General features: G+C 53.3%; 2 protein-coding genes across 6 annotated transcripts in view; one reads left to right on the top strand and one right to left on the bottom strand.

The window, feature by feature from the left end:
- Positions 1-13599, top strand: part of Atg7 (autophagy related 7) — a 293132-nt gene extending 279533 nt beyond the window's left edge. For 3 of the 4 annotated variants that reach the window (XM_023705916.1, XM_023705914.1, XM_023705917.1), the window contains exon 19: positions 12564-13599. In XM_023705916.1, coding sequence (XP_023561684.1) covers positions 12564-12596 — 33 coding nt within the window. In that variant the 3' untranslated portion in view covers positions 12597-13599. The remainder of the gene's footprint in view (positions 1-12563) is intronic. The other variant, XM_023705915.1, reaches the window with a different exon arrangement.
- Positions 13600-15267: 1668 nt separating this feature from the next.
- Positions 15268-22231, bottom strand: part of Vgll4 (vestigial like family member 4) — a 121720-nt gene continuing 114756 nt past the window's right edge. For both annotated transcript variants that reach the window (XM_004645609.2, XM_004645608.2), the window contains 3 exons: positions 17316-17538; positions 15793-15916; positions 15268-15615 (listed from right to left, as the gene is read on the bottom strand). In XM_004645609.2, the coding sequence (XP_004645666.1) occupies positions 15344-15615; positions 15793-15916; positions 17316-17538 (619 nt within the window). In that variant the 3' untranslated portion in view covers positions 15268-15343. The remainder of the gene's footprint in view (positions 15616-15792; positions 15917-17315; positions 17539-22231) is intronic.

Raw genomic sequence — 22231 nt, 5'->3', positions numbered from 1 at the left:
GCTTTGGCACCTTCAGCATGTGAACTTTTAGGGGAGATACTGAAATCTTAGCTGAGCTTTTATGAGCAATAGCAAGACCCCCCACACACACTCCAAAGAAATGCCGAGAAGAAAGCAAAGGAAGACAGTAGAGTGGCAGCAGCATCTGAGAGCGCCGATTGCCCCAACCCTGCCAGCCTTTGGAGCCCGCCCCACACAACTCTTAGCCACATGCATGGTGGGCAGTAGCATCTCCTGGTGGTGTTTATTGTAGTTCTCTGGTGACCGTGGGCGTTGAACACCATTTCATGTGTTTGCCCACCACCTGCCCCTCCCCTGGGACATTCCTTTTAAGTCTTCTGCTTGTTTTCCATAGGGCTTTTATCTCCATATTGAGTTGTGAGAGTTCCTATGTGCAGTGCAGGAAGTCCTTTGTTGGGTACACATTCACATGCATATCCCACGCCTTTGACTTGCCTGTCATTGTCCCAGTGTCCCTAAGAGAGAAACAATCTCTGTTTCCATGAAGTCCAGACTGTTCATTATTCTCAGAAGGCTCCTTGTGGGTCCCTGTCAGTGTTTCCTTGCACACACGTGTCTGGTTGATTTGCACTGAACTGTGTGTGCTATTCATGGGCTGGTCTCCAGCAGCCCCAGCCTGTCCTCTCAGCCACATTTCAGCACCCATCTTGATAGTCTGTTGCCCTGCATGGTTCTGCCTGTCTGTGTTTTGAATTTGTTTTTGCAGTTCTGTGGGTGGGACCCTGTGCCTTGTGCCTGGTAAGCAAATGCTCTACTGTTACTGAACAGGGCCAAAGAAGTGCCCATGGAGACTTCAAGATAGAGCCCTCCAGAGAAGTGTGGCAGCTCTTACCCTAGAAAAGCCTTTGAGGCCAGATCAGGAAGAGTGTGATCAGATTTATTAAGTAGAAACAAAGGCCCAGGAGTTTGGGAGCTTGAGAGTGAACCGTGTGACGGCCCACTCATGGGGCCGAAGTCAGTGGCACCTGCCACTGTGCAGCCTCACAGGTAGAATGTTTGGGCCCAGTTTCCAGCCTCACGGAATCTTCCAGGCCTAAGGAAATTAGGAAGGAGGACCCTGGAGGGGAATACACAGATTAGGGGGAGAGACAGACAGACAGACAGACAGACAGGGAGGGAGGGAGGGAGGGAGGGAGGGAGGGAGGGAAAGAAAGTGTGTGAGTTTGTTTTGCAGTACTGGGGATTGAACTCAGGACCCTGCACTTGCCAGGCAGGTGTTTAATCTACTGAGCTATCGCCCCCCCCCCCAAAAAAAGTACAGTTTTGAAGTACTTTTCTTTGTCTCCTTTCTGCCTATTCTCACCCTGCCTCCAGGCTGCACCCCAGGCCTGTGCTTTTCCATGTTTCCCTAGTGCCACACAGCCTGGTTTCTGTAGCTTTAGAGAAAGCCAAGGGTCAGTGTCTGCCTTCTTCCTAGTCATCAGGGGTGGGCACTCGTGGTGAGGCCCTGGGGTGGGTTCAGGGCACAGACCTGCTCCCGCCAGCCTTCTGGGCCTGAACTCCAGGTGCGGTGTCATCTAGAGTCTCAGGCGTCTCTTCCTACCAAGTGAAGTCTGTGTCTGCAGCCAGCCTCGGCCTACAGCGCAAGCTCTGCAGCTCCCACACCCACAGTGACCCCAGAAGCCCTCTGGGAGGGAACAACACACTCAAGTGTCCACCCTTTCAAGTCTCCCAAGGAACCAAGGATCAGAACTGCATAATGGAAACCATTTTGTAGCCTCCAGCATGGCCATTTATCCCAGTAGCCATTTCATTTCAAATTGGTTCAAACCTATAAATCATATCTTGAAGGAAAGTATGTTGGTGCCATGAAAATTACCCTGTATTCTTACCACTTAATTTTAAAAATGTGTTTTAAAGTTTGGGAAAGGCAAACAAGCCTGGGGCCCAGCCCCCCTCCTTCTACCCCTTTCTGCCCTCACCTCATCCCCTAAACATATCCTCAAGGCTTGCAGGTTCCAGTGCAGCAGGCTATGCCGCACTTCTAAAGGTCAAGGGGCAGTGGGGATCCAGACCTAGCAGCCCCCGGGGGCCCACGGGCTGCAGCAGCCCATCCCAGAGCTGGCCCAAGCTTGCACCCAGGCGGGGCGCGCTCTATAGGGAACTTAGGTTATAGTGCTCCTTTAATGGTGTTCAGAGGGGAGGCTGCTGAATATATTGGGGCTCTAAGGTCCATTTCCCAGCTGACAAGATGGAGAGGTGAGAAGCTGGGCATGGTGATACATACTCGTATCCCAGTGCTCAGGAGGCTGAGACAGGAGGATCACTATAAGTTCCAGGCCAGCCTGTGCACATAGTGGGACCCTATCTCAAAAAAGAAATAGAAAAGATGGAGAGACATGAAGCAACCTGGAGTTGGGGCTGGGGACCCTGGGCCTTCTGTCATGAACCTCACCAGGCTTCTGCAGCTGAACAGTCAGCTGTTCCCTGGGGCTCCTCCTCAGTTACTGGTTGGGATAACAGAAGCACCCAGCAGGGGCCGGGCCCGTGTGAGCCAAGCTGGCCAGTGTGTATTGTGGGCCTCATGTGTGTTGTGTCTGCCTGCCCCCAATTCCAGGGTCTCCATGAGTCACACTGCAGTTTTTCTGACTCGGAGTTTGTGAATATGTTTTATTTTGTTTTTTTAATTACAAATAAGAACTAAAATGCACACCCAGGATTCTACCACCCACTGTATGTTCTGTTTTGCTCTCTAACGTTAGTTTTTACTTACAGTACATATATGTAACTGGAGTGAGATCTCACGTGGTTTTATGTTCTCCTCACTTAGCACACACTTCATGTGCTGTCATAGCAGCAGAACTTGCTCCAAAGCAGATTTAAAGCCTGCCCAAGACTCCCAGGCCATGGGGGCAGCACCAGGGGTTAGGGCTGCACCCCCACCTGGAGGCCCATTCAGCCCCTCCTCAGAGGCCAGAGCAGGTCCCTGTCTCTGGCCAGGCACCTGCCCAAGCTTTGGCTCGGCTCTCTGGATAGCCACAACTGTCCCTCTGTTCCCTCCTTATCTTTAGCTCTCCCTGCTCTGCTTTCTCCTGCACCTCCTTCAGGATGGAACTCCAGTGCACCCCCTGCAAGGCTCCCCAGGTACCTTGGTGTCCCCAGCTTCAGCTTCTTCCTGGCAATGAACCCCCATCTGCTCCTGAAACATGGGCCTGGGGGACATCCTCCCATGCTCTAGCTGCCTCTCGTCACATGGGGGGGGTGGTAGGACAGAGCTGCCCTAGTGCATGGACCTCACTGCCTGCCCTGAGGAGCTATGAGGGCACAGGCAGAGGGATAGCCTCTCCTCTCACCCACCCAGGTCACCAACCCTGTCTTCCTGGGCCCCAGCCTCCTGCCTTAGCTGAGCCTTGGGCCTGGGTCACAGTGTGGTAGCAGTGGAGGATTGGGGCACACACATCCCTGGACTGATGTGTAAGGCTAGAGACAGGATCCCTGGGAAGAGTTCTTCCCCTATACTTCCTCCAGCCTTCTGAAGGAAGGGCTCCATGAGAAGAGGGGTTCAGTCTTTACTGCTTTCAGAGCTGGTGGAGTGTCAGAGATAGTGCTGACCCAAGGACAGAATGGGAGGGAAAGATGCGCCCATAGACAGTGTGGGCATGAGGTCCTGCTAGCTGCCAGCGTCAGGCTTGCATAGAATCTGTTTTCCCATAAGGCCCATGGCCAGCAGGCACTCTAGCACTACCCAACACCAGCCCTCCTCCAGGGCAGAAGATTGTGGACACTTTGGGACTGTGGCACAGGTGTGGGCCCTGTGCTTAGTGCCCCCTTCCTGGACCTGCCCTGAGAGAATAGGCAGTGTCCTTATGGGCTCCACATAATTCCCAGCCTTTCCCAGCAGCTCCCATACCTGTTCACAGGCCACAAAAGCAGACCCAGGTCTGAGGTGGTAACAGGTTAACAGTATACAGGGAGCTAGAGGGGGGGGGCACAGGTATCCATGGCCTAGGGCACAAACTTCCCTCAAAGTGACACCCTTCTGCTGCCCTGCTGTGCCCCAGAGATGTCTGTAGCCTTCCCCACCATCCTGTGGACCCTGGTGGTTGGAGTCCCCAGCAAGGAGCTGGGCAAAGGGGCCCTTCCTCAACTGTTTCTTAGGGATCACGTTCACACCCCAATTCCCTTTTCCCCGCTATGGAATCCTACACAGCACAGCGCTTCGAGTCGCTGTTCATGTCCAGACCGTACTGGGCCAGGCTCTGCTGGGGACATGGTGGGGAGAGACAACAGGCCCTAGCTCAGGTAGCACAGGGCCCCAGGGGCACAGTCAGCTGAATGCCGGTGGTGAAAGGTGATGAGCGCTCTGGTGGCAGCACTGCACGCCAGAGGAAGGGGAGGCTGGTTCCGGTGTACAGTGAGGACACGAGGAACACAGGCAAGACCCCCAAGGAAAGGTCAGGTCTTGGCAGGCTGGCCTCAGGAAGCAGGGGCCCAGGGCCTGCAGCAAGTGTCAGGCCTGTCACTCGCTCACATGACAGAGGAAACAGTGAAGGCTGAAAATGGGGTTGGGCTGAATGCTGCTGTGTTGGGGAAGCCAGTCTGGTGCTGGGTGGGGCATGGATGAGGATGGTGCTGAGGGCCCATGGAGACCGAGGGCCACCTGTGAAGTCACAGCCCCACATCACTCGTCCTCCCTGGGCTGCAGCTCTGTACCCGCTGGGCCCCTTCCTCTCCAGTCCTGGGCAGTGCTGGCACTATCCTTAGTTACTGTCCCCGTGTGCAGCCTCTTCCTCTTCCTCCTCCACCACCCTCCACCCTCCCTCACAGCACCCATCGGCCACCTGGCCATGCTCAGTACAGCTCTGACTGCAGGTCCCCCATGGGACAGGGTCCCCAGTATGCCATCAGGTTGAAGAAAGGATGGCCCTGCTTCCTGTCAGCAAATGTGTGGGACTGGATGCACACAAGGTCAGACTCCGCTCAGCGTCCCCAAGGCTCCAGTGCCGCATCTTCCTATTCACAGACACTAGAGCTGCGTTCACAAGCTGTGGTGCACTGAACATGTTTACATTTAACGAACAGCCACTTTGAATACATTCAACCAAAATATAATCACACTACTTGAAAGGTACTATCAGTGTTGAGGGGATGAGGTCGACCATGAGGGGTCTGGTCCAGAGATGGGACAGAAGCTGGAAGCCATAGGAAAGGGCTGTTCCAGTGCATTTGTGCCACGGGGAAAGCCCATCACCCCACGTGGGCCTTGGGGGCCTTTGGGGATTTGCGACCTGGGTGACCTTTCTGCCTGAGCCTCAGATTGGGTCCTGGGCTCTGGCTGGGTGTGAGCCTAGGATCAGCCACAGGAGTGGAGGGGCCAGGGATGCACCCCTGGCAGCAGCCATAGTGGATTTTGGAAGGTGAATTGGAGAGAGGAGGGAAAAGCACCCCTCAGGCCTCATGTAGCTCCTGAGTGTGGCTGCTGTCCTGAGCATCGCTGTGATGATTCTCCTTGTGCCAAATGAGATGCCGTCCTGGGTGCTGGGGGCCACTGAGAAGCTCAGTGGAAAGGGCCAGTGGGATGGTGCCGCAGAACGCATGGCCATAGCTTGCCATCAGCAGGGAGACACGTGGCTGGTGCCCACGCTTTCCTGCTTACGTGTGAGGTCATGAACACACGGGGTTTCCGTGGTCGTGTGTGTTTTGTACCTCCCATTTTTGATGAGCTGCCAGGCTACTCTCCAAAAGGGCCGAAAGGTTTTTTCCTTCGTAACAGCAACATCAGAAGTTTGGGTACCTCCACACCCATGTCAATACTTGTTTGTATGTGGCTTCTCATCACAGCCAGTCCAGCGGATGTGAAATGCTCTCTCCCTGTGGTTCTCGTTTGCGTTCTCCTGGTCCCCAAGAATCTCCCACTGTCTTTTCATGTGCTTCCTGGCAGTCTGTCTTTACTGGAGATGTTTTTCTGTTCCACTCCTCTGCACATTTTTAAATTGAGTTGTCATCTTATTGAGTTGTTGAAGGTCCATACAGTCTAGGTATGTGTTCCTTATGAAATGCATGATTTACAGTTATTTTCTCTCGAGTTGTCTTTTTATCTTTCTGTTTCTATTTATGTCTCTGTCTCTGTCCGTCTGTCTCTCTCTCTCTCCACTCTGCCTCTCATATACTGGCGACTGAACCCAGGGCCTTGCATTTTAGGACAGTACTCTATCATTGAGTTGTATCCCTAGCTGTCTTTATTTTTGAGACACGGTCTTGCTACGTTGACCAGGCTAACCTCAAACTTGTGATCTTCCTGCTTCAGCCTCTTAAATAGCCAGAATTACGCTGTGTTGGGCTGTTTTCATTTTCATTTATTGTTCTTTAAAGCACATGAGTTTTTAATTTACACAAAGCCTTTTTTTTTTAATCCTGCCTCAGGTTTATTTGTAAAAAGAGCACAGGAAGACACCAGCCCCCACAGATGGCACCCCAAGGGTCACACCAGTCCTTCTGTTTTTACATCAGCAGATAAGAGGCTTTTACTATGGAGCCTTCATGAGAGTCTGGGCACCTTTGGGGGCCTGGGCTGGAGCAGAGGCTGGAGCCTGGCCCTTGGCTGGAGCCTGGGTCTTTGGCCAGCAAGGCCTGCAACCCTTGGCAATGCAGGCACAGATATGCTTCCCAAGCTTAGGATGGGTAATACAGGCAAGCCGAGTGAGCCTGCAGCCTCTGCCCTTTAGAATGATCTTGGGCTTGACCTCCTTGGGCTTGACAAGGGCCTTGATAGCCTTGGTGCATGCATTCATAGTCTTGGCATTGTTTGCATCTTCTTGCAGCCCTTCTTGTTGTGCTTCTTGGCAAAATGTATGTTCCTAAGGAACTTGGGATCTACCCCCTTCAGACATTCATATCTTTGTGACCTTGGTTTCTTGATGCCATTTCTGTGTCATTTTCAGGACTGGTTTGCATGGTGTGGTTCTTGGACTTGGCCATAACTGCACTGTAAACCGCAGCTGCTGAGCGCCTGGAGCCAGAAATGATGCCCCCCCCTTATCCTTGTTATGGCTCGTGCTTTTGGTCTTCTGACTTCAAGCATGGTGTGCTGAGCTGGATTCTGTATTGCAAGGTTTGCTCAGACAGCTTCAGCTCTGCACCCACCACACCCCCTAAAGGGAGGCATTTAAATTGGTTTCAGATTTATCTCCCATGTGCTTATTTTTGCAAAATTAAATGCTTTCTCTTTCCTTTACAAAGGTTTTTCTTTCACTAAATAAACGCGGTGCTGCACTCACTGACGGGCCTCTCCCAGCTCTTCAGGAGGAGTGGGAGCTGCCGTCCTATGCCTGGTCCTCTCCTGAATAATGACCTCTCTGTGGGGGGGATGAGTCCTCAGAACCACTCCTGAGGGGTGGGGTCATGCTTAGGGCCCCAGCAGCTGTTGGAAACTACCCACTTACCTTCATGGGTGCCGCCCAGCTGTGGCCAGTGATGAGCCCAGGGACCACTTCCCACACACTCACAAGGGGACTGTGTCATCAGGCTGTAGGATTTTTGATGATGTTAGGTAAAATGTTATCTCAGTATAGCTTTCAGGGGGAAAATAAGCTTTTCTGAGATATAGTTTAAAGACTTGAAGGGCACTGCTTGCTGGGTTGTGAGACAAGGTGGTCTTTTTGTCACTATACCTACTTTTCCCACATAGGGTTATGTGCGAGACTGTGCAGTGCCACGTCTTTTGTGCCTGCCTCTTTCCTTGTAGATGCTCACAGTGTGCACTGTACAGTTCTAAGAGACACTGTGTGCTGAGTGCCTGCAACTACCCAGCAGTGCATCCAGGGCCAGCGCCTCTCGCTCCTGAAGGCCAAAGCATCAGCCAGGTCTTCAGGGCACATGGACTCTGCTCTGTGGCCAGCCTCTTCCCCACTGCACTGTCTTCCCTGGCTGCTCTGACTCCAGATAGGATGGCTGCACACACCACTCCTGTGTCTCTTTGGTGGCTGGGTCATTCCCTTGGTGTCAGTTTCCTCACAAATTGAGATGTCACATGCATATAGAGAAAAGGTTGCTGTGGTTTGCTACTCTAGAGGGTGGGCTTTGTTGTGTTGCTCTAGGCCTTGTGGGGGCAGCATATCACTGTGGAGCATGCATGGGGAGCAGGACCCCGCACTCACACAGAACAGGGAGGCAGGAAGAGGGAGTGGGGTCCTGTGTCCTGTGAAAGGCCATACCGCCACAAGGTACTGGACCCACGCTGGGCTTCACTCCTAAGTCCTACTACCTCTCCATGTTACCACTCTGGGAACCAAGCCCATAACAACCAGGTCTGGGAGGGTCACACCATATCCAAGTGTGAGCCCATTGTGTAGCTTTCAAGCTGACTTCCCGTTTCCTGCTGATGGACACAGGAGAGAGATCCAGTTTGTGCCTGCTAGGAACAAAGAAGCGGGGAGCATTCTTGCGCCCACCTCTCTGGGACATGGACAGACTGGGGTGGTTTGGCTGGTCCACAGGGGTACCTTTAGCTGTGTGTGCTTCTGGCAGCTCCATCCACACCCTCCAGGATGCTGGTGCTGCCTGCCCATCCCTTCACTGTAGCTAAACACCTCCAAAAGGTGGTACCCCTGTGTGGCCCTGGTTTGCACTTTCTTCTTCCTCAGCAAAACCTGTTTAAATCTTCATTCATTTTTAAGAAATTGGTTTGCTTCTTTTTTGCTCTCACATTAATGCATATTGGTTACACAGAAGAATGGGTTTCATCTTGGCAGATTTGTACACACATAACACTCCGGAACCACCCCCTGGCCCATCCTCTCCTGAACTTCACACTCTTTGGAAGCAAGTTCATGCGTGGATTTCAGTCACAGTCCTTTCACCCATTCCCGCCCTTACACTCTCCCCCACGCCCTTATTTCCTCTCCTTTATCTACTAAGAGTCCTTTATTTTCCTGCCATTTTTCAGATTCCACACATTAGGGAGAATGTATGATACTTGTGGGTCTGCCTTCGTGGGCTCAAAATGATGATCTTGTTTTCACCCATTTTTCTGCAAAAGGCAATTGTGTTCCTCCTTGTTTCCGAGGGAACTCTGTTGTATGTGTACATTGTCTTCACCCATCCACATTCCATATTTTGGCTATTGAGTTGTGCCACAGGAAATGTGAGTCTGAGCTCTGTAGTGAGACCCTGTAACAACCAAATACATTAAAAAATAAATGCACCACCTCTGTGTGGTGCAATTGTCTTAGTTGCTTCCAGTACACACTGAGGAAGGAAATTGCTGGGCCGAAGGGTAGCTCTAATTTTAGGGTTTTGAAGATTCCTTTCCCCCTGCATCCTCACCAGCATTTGTTGCTTTTTGTATTCTTGATCATCACCGTTCTGGCTGTGGTGAGATGGAATCAGGTGTAGCTTTGATTTGTATTGTGTTGCTTCTTTGTTCAATTAAAAGGGTACTTATACATGATGGATGTGTATTTATATACAGTAAAGTTTTTCTGGTTTGTAACTTCCTTTTCTCTTGACAGTGGTATCTTTCACAAACCAGGCGCTTGGTTTGTAAAATGTCCATCAGAGGTGTGTTTTTGCTGTAAGAACGCTCTCTCTTGAAGGGCATCTGCCCATGTACTCCTATGTTCTGCCCACATGGTTGCCTTCTTAGCTGCTTTGCTGGTCTTTCTCCTACTGCTGAGAGCTCTGTGTTAGGGAAAGTAGCAGCCCCATAAGGGCCCATATGCTGCAATTTCTTGCATCTTTTTGCCTTTTGTAGTGCTTTTCTGTATAAAATTATATGCGTGAGTCTTTGCAGAGCCCAGCACATCCAGTTCTATTACTTAGGGATTTGAAGCCCTAGGCTTTCCTAGTGATAGCCTAGGGTTGCATTTTTCTCACAGAGATTGCTGTTCTGGTCAGAAGTGATTTGATTGCTGTTCTGGTCAGAAGTGATTTTACCTTGTTTCAAATAATGCTTCTATTGTCCCGGTATCCCATACTAGAAAACCCATGTTTGACCTGAGATGTCAGCTCAGTCTCTAGACTTTTATTATCAAATTCTACATTCTTCCCTGTCCTCCTACTCAGGGTTCCTTCCCTTCCTGGTGCTGTTGCCATGGCAGCACCACTTTCTGAGTTAGGAGCCCCAGCCAAGCTGCAGATGTCTCAAGCGTAGACTAGGGAGCCTCACTGCCTTTCTCCCTCAAGATGCTCCTGTGTACTCTAACTTACACAAAAACTTCAGAGCCAGAAAAGATGCTTGTTGATGTGCAAAATATAGATTTGTTGAGGCCAGTGAGATAGCTCAGTGGACTAAAGCACCTGCTTAGGCAAGTTTAGGCAAGCACAGGAACCGCGGTTCAATCCCCAGCACAATATGCCATGCTAGCCCGTGGCACACACCTGTAATCCCAGCGCTGGGGAGGCTGAAAGCAGGAGGATCACTATGAGTCTGAGCTCTGTAGTGAGATCCTGTAACAACCAAATACATTAAAAAAGAAAAATAGATTGTATTCAATCTCGATACTCACTTGGGAAAAGCTGATGTGTTTATTGAATCTCCTGCTACCAAAATAAGGGGTGTTTATCACTCCAGTTCACTCGGTCTTTCCTGAGTTTGAGATTCTTTTATGTTTTGAAGGTTTGTTTTTCCATGGCAATTTCTCTTGTTCACTGCTCTTATCAAAAGGCTCATCTCTCCCTCCACCCCTCTTTGCTGTTGGCTGATGCTGTTTGTACACAGGGGGCTGGAAAATTTTATATCTTGCTGACTTACAAAAAGTGTTCTTTTTTGTCTGTATTCATCTCAGCATTCATTTTCTTGGGGTATCTAGACATGCTGTGTATTATCTGTAAAAGGAGATCATTTATTCCTTCCTTAAAGGATGGACACTGGCAGATCTCGTCTTTGGAAAGCTATGGTCCTCATCCGTGCCCTTGCATGACGGTGCCTCTTACTGTGCCATGCCTGCATGTCAGCTCCTATGAAGCCCTTGCCAGTGTACTGCAAGTTTCACTCAGCAAGAGGACCCCTATGGTGGCCCTGCTTTGCTGCTCTCAGCCCCTGAACCCAGGTTTCAGGAGACAAGGGCTAGGCTTCTGACACTTAATTCTGCTTGTGCCCCCCCCCCCACGAAGACACTGGGTTGCCAGGCTCTTCTCTGGGGAGCTAGTTCTGGAACCAGGGCTATGCCATTCAGTGCTCTGGTGTCACCAAGAGTCCTCTGCATGGCTTGGGCAGTGCTGGCTGCCCCCATCCAGGAGGTGACCTGGAAGTGCATGGCTGTATAGGAGCCACCCAGGTTCCCCCAAGGCTCTGCAGGGCAGGACACTGCTTCTCTGTGGTCAAGGTCTGATTCAGTACATGATGAAATGGACAGGGTTGCTGGATGGCCCCTACAGTCCTGCAAATGACCCTGTCCACCCATTCACAGATCAAGTCGCTCGCTCCCTGGCACTGGCCCTGTTCTGGTTGGGGGCTCCTGTGAGCAGCAGCGAAAGCACTAGAGGTCACACACCCCAGGGCTCACATGCTGATTCTCTCTCTCCTCTTGACCTGGTGCTGCCTCCACAGCCCCTTCCTGTTCCACACCCATGCTCCTGGATTTGCAGCTTGCTAACTGCTTGGCCCCTGGCAGCCATCCCATGTCTCTGAGCTTGTTTGCCCCTGTTCCTCAGAAACATTTGCGTTAGGGCCACACAGTGTGGGATCCAGGGAGAGCTGCAGGAGTGTGTCCACTGAATGAGCAAGAAAGAATCAGCTGAACTATACAAGCCAGCACTCTAGTGCAGTGGTGGCAAACCAATGCCATGCATGCCACGGAGAGTTGTGTCACTGAAAGCTCTAGAAGAGTCACGATCACCGCTCTAGTGCCGGTTTCACCCTTAAACCTCCAAAGCCTAAAGACCAGGTCTGGAGCTCCAAACACTGGACGCCATGCAGAAGGTCCTGGAGCTATGCTGTTCTGGGAAGAGCCCTGGGCTCCCCACACCTGGCAGAGCTATGTAGATGCTGCCTGGGCACTCAGGACAGAGGAAATTTTCTTCTCTAGTGTGTTTACCTTCCACATGGGGACTTGGAAGCTGGGCTGTGCTGACCTTAGGCCAGCCTCCCAGTGTGAACACACTGCTCCTGCACTCCTCTTGGCCAGGCCGGGGTGACCTTTAAGAGCCTGTTCTAGGAATCAGGAAGTCTGCAGCCAAGGTTCAGGGGGAGTGCCAGGTGCAGGGCCTGGACCTGCTGTACTACCTTGGTACCTAAGAGTGGGTGAGTGGAGGAGGCGCTTCTGCCCAGGGTTTCCATGGAAGCAGTCCCTCCCCACCCTGCAACACCTCTCGTTAACACTGTCAGGCTGGCTCCCCAGGGACACATTGGCAGGCATACCCTGAGCTGTAGCCAGACCCCTGGGTCTGGCTGGCTGCATTTCCAGTGGACTACAGTTCAGAGCAGGCAGAGCCCCCACAGTCCTGTGTCAGGCCTAGAACAGCTGCAACACAGGGTGTGGGGTCCACAGCACTCTGTTCTGCAGGCAGAGCTCTTGCTCCTGTGGTCACAGCAGCTGAAGCTCTACAGGGCATCCCTGGGCTCAGCCAGCAGCCAGGCTGAGGTGCTCCCTTTCTCCATGCAGATCTGGGACATGAGCGACGAGGAGACCATCTGAGAGCACCGCCGAGGAGGACAGCAGCCAGGATGGGTGATTCCAGGCCTGCATGTCCCCTCCCCAAGCCCAAGGACCGGGACCCTCATCCTCATCCTGCATCCTCCTGAGGCGTCACCCTCCCCGTCCTGAGCTCAATAATAACCTTAGCTTTGGCACCACAGCCCTCTGGGCACAGGCCCTTCACGTGCAGTTGTTTTTCTGTTATCACAGGGGTCAAGCTCCCAGGGGTAGCCACACTGAAGGCAGCACCCCTGTGCGCTCCCTCACCTGTAGGTGGGCCCTGGTGGGGAAGTGCAGTGGCCAGGCTGCCTGTGGGCTGGGGGTGGGGTATCTTGTCTCCAGTGGGGAGGACACGGTACTCAGGGCTGCCTGCCCAGCACCAGACGTGCCTGTTCCTTCCACATATCCCTCCTGGTGGCTTCCTCACATTTTGAAGTCACAGTCAAGTCTGGAGCTGCCTCTCACAGCAGAAACACAGTGGATACCGAAATCACCTCCCCCTGCTCACGTGGGACAACTCAGGGTTGCTGTGCCTCCACCCCTGGACGTTGAGAGCCACACACACAGCCGGCCTGGGGTTTAAGAGCACTTTATTATTGTTCTTAAGGCTACTTTTAAGTACAAAAAAAAAGATGGCCTGCCAAACCTTTTTTTTTCTTCTTCTTCTTCCAGGAAAAACAGGCCACAGAGAATGGTATATTACAGATTTACACATTTCAGAGGCGTCAGAACACGCCGCGGATAGCCCAGGTCTGGGGACGGCCTATCCCAGATAGGCTGGCGCGGGGACCCGGCCACCAGCACCACTGTCCCCAAGCAGCGCCCACTCACTGGCCGAGGAAGGGTCCTCAGCAGTGGCTCTGGCCCGCGCTCAGTAGCCTGTAGCAGTAACAAACATGTGGCTATGAATGCGGATGGTGGTCTCAGAGTACCTGTGTTCCTGCACGTTTACGGACACATCCACGACCAAAAAAAAAGATCAACTTTTTTTTCCAAACAACAAAAAAATGAATGATTACGATAGGAAAGGGAAAAATTAAATAGCTACATATCATTAACAAATTAATTGTTCTTCAAAAAATACCTACAAATTTCTCTGTACATTCTTTACGCACAGCGTAATGATGGTCTTAAAGTTACCTATATAAAAAAAAGTGTTCTCAACGATTTTTTTCTCCTACAGAAAATATAGGGGCCTGAATGCCAAAGCTTGGAAGCCCAGTCCAGTGGAGTGACTGTGGCTGGAGAAGGGCTTCCTGCCACCCCAGACGGGTAGCAGCCTGACCAGCATAACCAGGAGAGCCAGACCCAACTGCCCACCCACCCAACTCCCCAGCGGGCCCAGGCATCTCTCCTCCCACGAGCCAGCTTAGGGTTCCTGTGCCCCTCACACCTCACAGCTGAGGTGGCCACACCCATGTCACCCAGTCAGGTGACATCTCGAGGCCCCTAGGGGGCCAGGCTGGACACAGACCCCTGGGGCAGGGGACAGAAACGCTCACTGACCAAGAGGAGGAACAGCTGGGGGGCCCACAGCCCTGTCTGTCGTGGGTGCTTCTAATATCTAATTAGTAGCTGTGAATATGGCAGACGATAAATGCAGCTGTAACTGGATAGTCAGGAATGTACACGGCCTTGGCCCCACGCACCAGGAAGCACACAGAACTCCATGGTGCGGATCAACAGCAGTCTGCGGCCAGCCAAGGAAGCAGGCTGCCCCAGGGGAGCTGGGAGACATCGTCCAGGTCCCCGGGGTGCGTTACCAGGCAGCAGGGATCACAGGGGCAGTGGTGCCGGCCACCTGCAGCCCACGCTTGCTCCTGCCACTGCCTGCCAGTTGTGGCCGCCCGCGCTCCTTGTGAGTAGAGTATCAAATACAGAGCTCAGAGTACAACTGTACCAGCAGTAAGTAGATCTAGGACTGGGACTGACAAACTAGTTCTGAAAAGAAGCCATAAGTACTCAGGGTTGCTCACTGTCTATACAATTAATAGAAACCAGCTATTTTTTTCCTCCATTAAAACACGAGTCCTCTTTAAAGCACTACGGCGCCCTCGACTTCAGGCTCCAGCAGCTGCAGTGGTCCCAGAGGGTGAATGCCCATGTGGCGGAGCCTGTGACCCAGGTGCAGCCCCAAATCCAGGGAAGACTGCAGCCTGTGTGGCGCCCCAAGCTCCTCTAACCTCACTGCACCCCGACACGGAGGGTCAGGAGCAGCTGGCCGCCCTGCGGTCCCAGAACTTTGCCCTCAGGGTGCCAGCATCCAGCAGCAGCTGCCAGGCAGAGCCCCCCTCCTCCAATAGTGCAAATCAGACACCACACTTCTCTTCAAGTATACACACGCACACACACGCACACACACTCTGGGCCTTGGGAAGCACAAGAGAAGAGCACAGAGCGCCGGGACCCCCGAAGTCATCATGGCTTGTGGCTGAGGACGATGGAGTCCTGACCGGCCGCACACTGTGCCAGAGGTTTCTTTGGTAACCGAGGCAGGAAACAAGCGCCACAGAGAACGCCCGCTGACCTGCGCGCCGCCTCCTGGCACACTGAGGGACCCTTGTGAGGACACCAAGCAAGTATGAGACAGAAGAGCACAGAACTCCATAGCACAGGGTTGTGGACAGACCACCCCTTCCCTTCCCCCGCCCACCCTACAATTTTTTTTTTTTTTTTTTTTTTTTTTTAAAGTACGGACTGTTCAAAGCTGAGGCAAACCATGCAGACGGGCGTGGTGCCGGGTGCCCTCAGGAGACCACGGACGGGGAGTGGCCGTGGCTAACCATGTGGGCGGAGGGACTAGCCGACTGGCCCCGGCGTGAGGCCGACTCAGGGCTGCTGGATGCGCCGTCCTTGGCTGCCTTGATCTGCAGCCACGTGTCACCCAGGGCTTTGGCAAAGTGGTCATCCACAGAGCCAGTGATGGATACAGAATTGGGTGCAGGCTCCGGCTCCTTGTAGTTCTTGCCCAGGCTCCTGCGGAAGTGCTCCTCCACCACGGGGTCACAGGCAGGGGCAGCTGCAGGGAAAATGGGGGAAGGTCACATCTGAGTCTGAAAGGGGTAGGTCCCCACTGCCTTGGCCCAGTGACAATGAGGAACAGCAGACCCCATCCCGTGTGTCCCTCCCCTCCCTGCCAGCCAGGAACGAAGGATGCACTCCAGAGTAAGGCAGCAGCAGCAGCACAGACACTCACTACTGGGTGGTCTCCGGTAGCTGGCGGGCCCAGGTGTGCCGCAGCCACTGTGCGCGATGGGACAATGTGAAAGGTTGCAGTTGCGGGCGCCTGCTGAGGCGCAGGTGATCACAGAGGGCCGGTTCTGCAGGAGGAAGGGTCGGCACTTTAGTACCCATGTGGCCACAGCACCAAGTCCCTAGTGCACATGCCTCTCCTGCACTGTCGTCTTGAGCATAGCATTAGAGTCAGTGAGGGCCAGGACAGGTGCTAGGGGCCAAGTCACGCAGGAGGCAGCCGATGGCAGAAGAGAGCCCAGCTCCTGCTCCTGTAGGCCTCAGGTGGTCTTGGGTCCCAGAGGACCTTCTGGGTGCTCTGAAGTAGGCTGCAGGGTTTTGCTTACACTAAACCAGTTCAAGTTAGGTCCTTCAGATAGTGACCAAGGTTAGATACCACAGCCCCTCAGCCAGTCTAGCTGCTGCCATCTTCCTCCCTCCTGTCACCTCCACGTGGTATCCCACAAATGCCTGACCTCTGCAACATCCTTAGCAGCTCAAGGTGGCATCTGTCTCTTCCCTGCTAGAATCCTGACCAGCAGAGGTCAGAGTAGGGACCCTGCTGAAGAGGGCACCCAGGAGCTCAGGGGATGCCCCACCACAGGGTCAGGGCCGTCTAGAAGTATGAGGCCACCAAAGGCCTAGGCTCGGGGCTCCTCCTGGCCTGAGCCACAGGGACTAGCCCTGGACAGTCACGAACTCTCTGCTGTCACGTGCTGGGCTCTTTGCCCAGGCTGGCCCCACTTGTGACTGACGTAGCCAGGAACTTGGCTTCACTCACAGCCGGGTAACCCAGAGGCCCTTACAGGACAGATGCCACCAGTGAACAACAGGCAACCATTTTCCCTCTGGGTCCCCTCAGCCCTGCCACACCACACCTCTGAAATGCCAATAGGACCCTCCTGGTGCACAATCCAGAGGGTACAACCTCCCTTTGCTGTGGCCTCCAAGGCCACCCAGCCACTCTCTTGGTGTCCTCCCACCTTTCTTCCTCACACACTTCATTGTCCAAGGTGCTGGAGCACAGAACTCAATGTGGGGGTCACCTTGTATCCCCAACAGAGCACCTGGCCATAAGCGGGGAGTACTATGTACACTTGCATGGTGCTGATACCATGTCACAGCAGCCTGCACCTCTGCCCACCCCACAAAGTCCTGGGCTGGAATCTGGGCTGGCCTCTGGGTTAGGGCTTTGCCCTAAACCTGGCAGGACTCCCTGGGCCTCGACAGCCCACACCACTGTCCACACTGGCTACTCACCACAGACAGCAGGCCCTCATTGTGGGGTCCCCTACAAACTTCATTTTTCAGAAGAGATTTTTTTCTACCAAGAAACTATTGTAATAATATCCCTGTCTTCCTTTATTGTATGCTAGTCCAGGCCGCTGACCAACTCATGCTGAAAGGATTCTAGCCCAAAACAAAGGCCCCGCAGTGACCCGTCCTGAGGTACCCTATTCCCACCCTGTTCTGCACAGGTGTGCGTACCTGTTGCCGCTCCACAGGTGTGAGCGTGGGCGAGAGGCCAGCCGCTCTGCTGGCATCCCCACTGCTCTTGGTCAGGGCGAGGGGCTGTTCCACGCCAAGGCTGGGCAGGGACGCATACAGGTGGCCACCATGCAGGCCCATGGTGGGTGCCACGGCACGCTCGATGGGGCTGCGGCTATGCTCCCGGGGGTCCTTCCGGCAGTCTCCATTGGTAGTCTTGTTCCTGGAAGAGAGCAGCAAATCCTTAGGAGGGAACACCTGGCAAAGGGATACTAGCCAGGGCACCACCTCCACATGCCACTTCTGCATGGCCCAAGGCTGCCACAGCCCCCTGCTCAGGGAGAAATCAGAGGGGACCATGTGATACTGTGCCCATCATGTGGGCACTGTGACCAGCACCCTTTCTGCCTTAGGTCCCTCTCAGTGCACCACAGCTGTCTCTCCATAACCAGCAAGCAAGTCTTTCAAATCAAACTGTCAGATGAAGAGCTCTGAGCCTGTTCTTTAAGAATTACCAAACTCTCATCCAGGCATTGTCCCCTCCCTACCTGTGCACATAGCACATGGTAATACTGAGGCAGGGACAAGAGCTCGGCAGATAGCCACCTGTTCAGAGGGTCCTGGGCCTCCAGGCACAGGGCCTGAAATGGAGCAGCGCCCCTGACAGCCCCACTACTTGGTGCTCCACTCGGTGATGAGGGGCATGGGACATGGTACTATGACTCTGTTCTCTGGCTGACTACATGGGATCGTTTCAGAGCAACCAAGAAATAAAAACGTCCATCCCATGAAGCCGGGACTGGGGAGGACATTCTGCCACTAAACAGTGTGTCCCTGCACACCACTCATCCTAGCGATTCTCAGAGGTATAGTGCAAAAGACTCCTCCCAGCACCAACACCAAGGTGTGCACACTTGTGCAGTAAACACAAGCTTGAGACGTGTGCTCAAGGCCTATGGGGTGACACTCCCGCCCCGTGTCCTGTGAGGCCATTCGGGCCTGACACACACTGGCTTCTACCTAGCTGAAGTGGCTCCTGAATACAGGCTCTTAGCACACTGTCACACACCTTTTAGGAGTTGAGTTCCTACTAGTTTGGAGAGAAGTTTACTTTCTAAGTAAACTACCTCCCAGACACAGCGTGGAGTCCACGCTTCCCAGCACCCCAGGGTGCCAGGCAAGTGTCTGCTTACTCAGGCAGTGTTAGTGGAGCCCTGATCCTGTGACAACTACAGAGTGAGATATGGTGCTGATGCAGGGGCAGGAAGCCCAGGGAGGGGCTGAAGTTGGCAAGGACCCTTCCGACACCAGGTGACAGAAGGCACAGGCTGAACACCCACTGTCAAGGTCAGGTGCCTCTCACTCACTTTCCAAGCACAGAGTACACAACCCTGAGTCCAAAATGTGTCACTGAGGAAAGCCATGCTCAGAGGTTGTCAGAGGTCACCACTGCACAGGGCGGTGTCGTCGTGCTCCCCACCGGGCCCCTCAGCAGGCCTAAACAGTTCACAGAACCAAAGCCTCAGGTGTCACAATTTCTCAACCCTGAGAAACACAGAAAAGGTCCCAAGACCTAGGTGATAATCTTAGTAAAATTATACATTACTCACATTTCCAGTTCATCCCACTGCTTCCCAGAGCTTACCGCCTCAGTGAATCACACCGGACCCCAGCACTTCCCAGGGTGTCACAAGCTTTGGGGACAGAAGTGCATGCACTCTGCAGTAGAAGAGGGCTAACTGCACTGCAACCCACTGGGCCCACAGGGTTCACATGGGCTCCATGTCAGGGCGCCCACCCTGCTTACAGGAGTGCTGCCACAGCCAAAGCTCAGGAAAAAAACCTTAAGGGCAGTCAGGGGAGGGGCCAGTACACCTCATCCAGGACAGAATCCTCTGGGGACACAGGCCGCCTGACCCAGAGCACCCTCTGAGTCTGGAGGTCAAACACGTTCATACTGTGCTTGGCATGGTGGCAAATGCCTGTGAGGCCAGCTCTCAGGAGACTGAAGCAAGAAATCACTGAGGGTTCAAGGATAGCATGGACTATGAAGCAAGACCTGGTCTCCAAAAACCAAAACAAGAAGTGCCCACAGTGTGTGAGGGAAAAGTAAACCAGATCCTGGACAACAAAGCTGTGAAGTTCACAGCACGTGCAAGAATGGAAAGGGCACTGCAGAGGAAACGGCCAGTGGACAAACCCGTTTTTAGAAAGAATTCAAGCATCACTGAAAGCATGGAGCTGAACAGCAGTGTAGCATTCCCTCCTGTTAGTCATCCCCTCTGCCTCGCTGGCTCCTCCTCCCTGGTCTCAATATCCCCTGCACCTCCAAACTAGGGACAATTTGCCGCCCACCACAGCTCCCGGTGGGCAGGACAAAGTTCCCAAGGAGGCAGTGAAGCACGCAAATGAACCCCCAGGACACTCTGCTTAGTGCCAGGTCTGGACAGGAAGTGATGGTGAAGGCCACCTCAAGTCCTAGAAGCTCTGGGCCAGGAAAGCATGTCTGTGACCAGCGTAGAGAGGGGCAGGGGGACCCAGTGGCCTGGGGAACTAATGAGGAGAGAGGCCAGAGCTGCCCCTTCATAGTCTGCACAAGGTGCCACCCCACCTGCGCCTCCAGGCTCCACCACCATGGTGCCCTCCATGGCAACTGCCCTCACACCCCTCTAGCAGCTGAGCTGCCACCTGTGTCTCCTGTGACATCCATCCTCCAGTAGCTCAGAGGAGCTCAGGAAAATGTAAATCTCCCCTCTGCTTGAGCACAATCAACCACAGTTGCAAGGTGGGGACCTACCAGCTCCAAGTATCATACCACACTTGGGGAATGCTTCCAACTAACTCAGGTGGAAGCCTCAAGAAAGAGAACACTGATGTTAAATGGTCTGAAAATGACATGGTGACACACACCTGCAACCCCAGCACTTGGGAGGCTGAGGCAGGATGGTCTCTTGAACCACATAGCAAGACCTTGTCTATGAATGAATAAATGAATGAATGATTTTAATTTACAACACCCTGTAATTCAATTCATTCCCGTCTTAGGGACTCAAGTGTCTTCACTGTGTAAATGCTGCTTTCTGATGCAGTGGCCTCCAGGACAGTATTCAGTGGAACCCAGAACCCCAGGGTGTCCTCCCTCTGGCTGCCAGGGAGCTCAACCCTACTAGGAGTGCCCCCCATCAGGGCAGCCTTTATCCCCTTCCTCCTTGTGGTGGGCCAAAAAGCCAAGAAGTCAGGTTTTCCTGATGTGTAAGGAAGAGCAGTCGAGGGGCAGCCTGTGCTAGCCAGAAAAGGCTTCCTAGGCCTGTTCCGCCAGCAGCCACCCACACTGCACCAGCACAGTGGGCTCCTCGAGGTGCCAGCGGCTGGGCTTACTTCTAGGTAGCTCCCCCTGCAAACAAGGTTTTAGTTCGGTTTTCCCCGACTACAGTAGGCCCTGTGTGTGTCCATCAGAGCTGTGACAAAAGGGGAAACAGGTCTGAATGGGAGTCAACCTGTCTGCCCTCCCTGTTGGCCACTGTCACCAGAAAGGCAGGGGTCTGCCCCTACAGGCTGGGGTCCACACGCCTGGCACGCCTTGTTCCCAGATGTCACAATCATGGGCTGCACACATGCATACAAGGGTGAGTGGATACAGTGCTGAGATTAATAAAATATAAACTAATTTAAAATTCTCACTGCTACTAAATCTGTAGTTGTTTTTGTCATCATGTATCCTCTCAATGAATCTGATTTCTAAAAACTACAACCACTTGCAGATTTTTGGCATTAGGCACAAATGGTGGAGGCAGAGAAGGGATGGGAAACATGTTCTCTGGGATCTGAGCTGCCATGTCTGCTAGGGACACGACTGACCCTCAAAGGCCACCTTCCTCTCTGCAGAGCACCACAGTGTCTGTGGGGACCAGCTTTGCTGTCTTAGGGGTGACATGGGACAGCTGAGACACATGCTGGAGAAAGGGGTGAAGAGGTGGTGGCCACTTGAAGCCCAGCGAAGGCTGCTCTCAGGACCCCTATTCTGGGCCCCACCTCCACAGGCTGGGTGAAGCCACAAGACAAGGGACTCAGCAGTGTCCACTGGTGTCTGCCCCAGTGCAAGGCACTCCATCACCTTACAGGTAAGTATATTCTTAGGATATAAGAAGATGACACAGCAGCTTGGGCAGCCAAGGGTCACCTCACTCAAGGGTCCAGGGAAGCCTCAGAGGACCCCAGTAAATGATCACAAGTCCCAAAAAGACTGGTATGGAAGGAGCTTCAGGTGCCTATGCCCCTTCTGCTGCGCTGTGTCCTCCATAGTCCCTGTCCATTTCTGTTCAAGGCTCAGACGTGCAGAAGAAGGGTGGGCAATGTTAAACTAGTTAAGACCCATCGTTTACTGAAAACCCTGAATGCTCTGTCTTAGCCTGAGGGAGCAGCTCTGAGACACAGTGGTCACTGACAGCAGGACCATGCAGTGACAGCAGCCAGACAGGTGAGGGACACCACAACTCACACGCCTCTGGGCCACCTCTCCTGTCCTGGTTATCAACACAATGTGCATCGAAAGGCTAAAATACCAGGCCCTCCATCAAGGACACCTGCCTTTTGGGCACTCAGCACATGCACCCTCTTCTCCCAGCTACCCCAAAAGTCTTTCCACACCAGCATCATCTTGCCCAGAACTCTCAGCACCAAACGTGAATCTTGCACCCTCCTGCCCACCCTGCACTGTGCTGCTTGCCACATGGCTAAGCCTTGAGCTCAAGTGTGGTCCAGGAGCAAGGCCCCCTCCAAGGGTCCCCCAGGAGTGGAGCCATGGAAGGACCTACCCCACATCCACAGTGGCAAATTTCTGCCGGAATGCCAGAGTGCATGGGCTGCACAGGGAGACCCTGCAAGGGTCAGCCCCTCCTTCACTTGCTAGTCTTGTC

The sequence above is a fragment of the Octodon degus genome, unplaced genomic scaffold, assembly GCF_000260255.1.
Source record: "Octodon degus isolate 3935 unplaced genomic scaffold, OctDeg1.0 scaffold00233, whole genome shotgun sequence".
NCBI lineage: Eukaryota > Metazoa > Chordata > Mammalia > Rodentia > Octodontidae > Octodon > Octodon degus.
The sequence above is the reverse complement of the archived record's forward strand: the minus strand, read 5'-3'. Positions and strand labels throughout refer to the sequence as shown.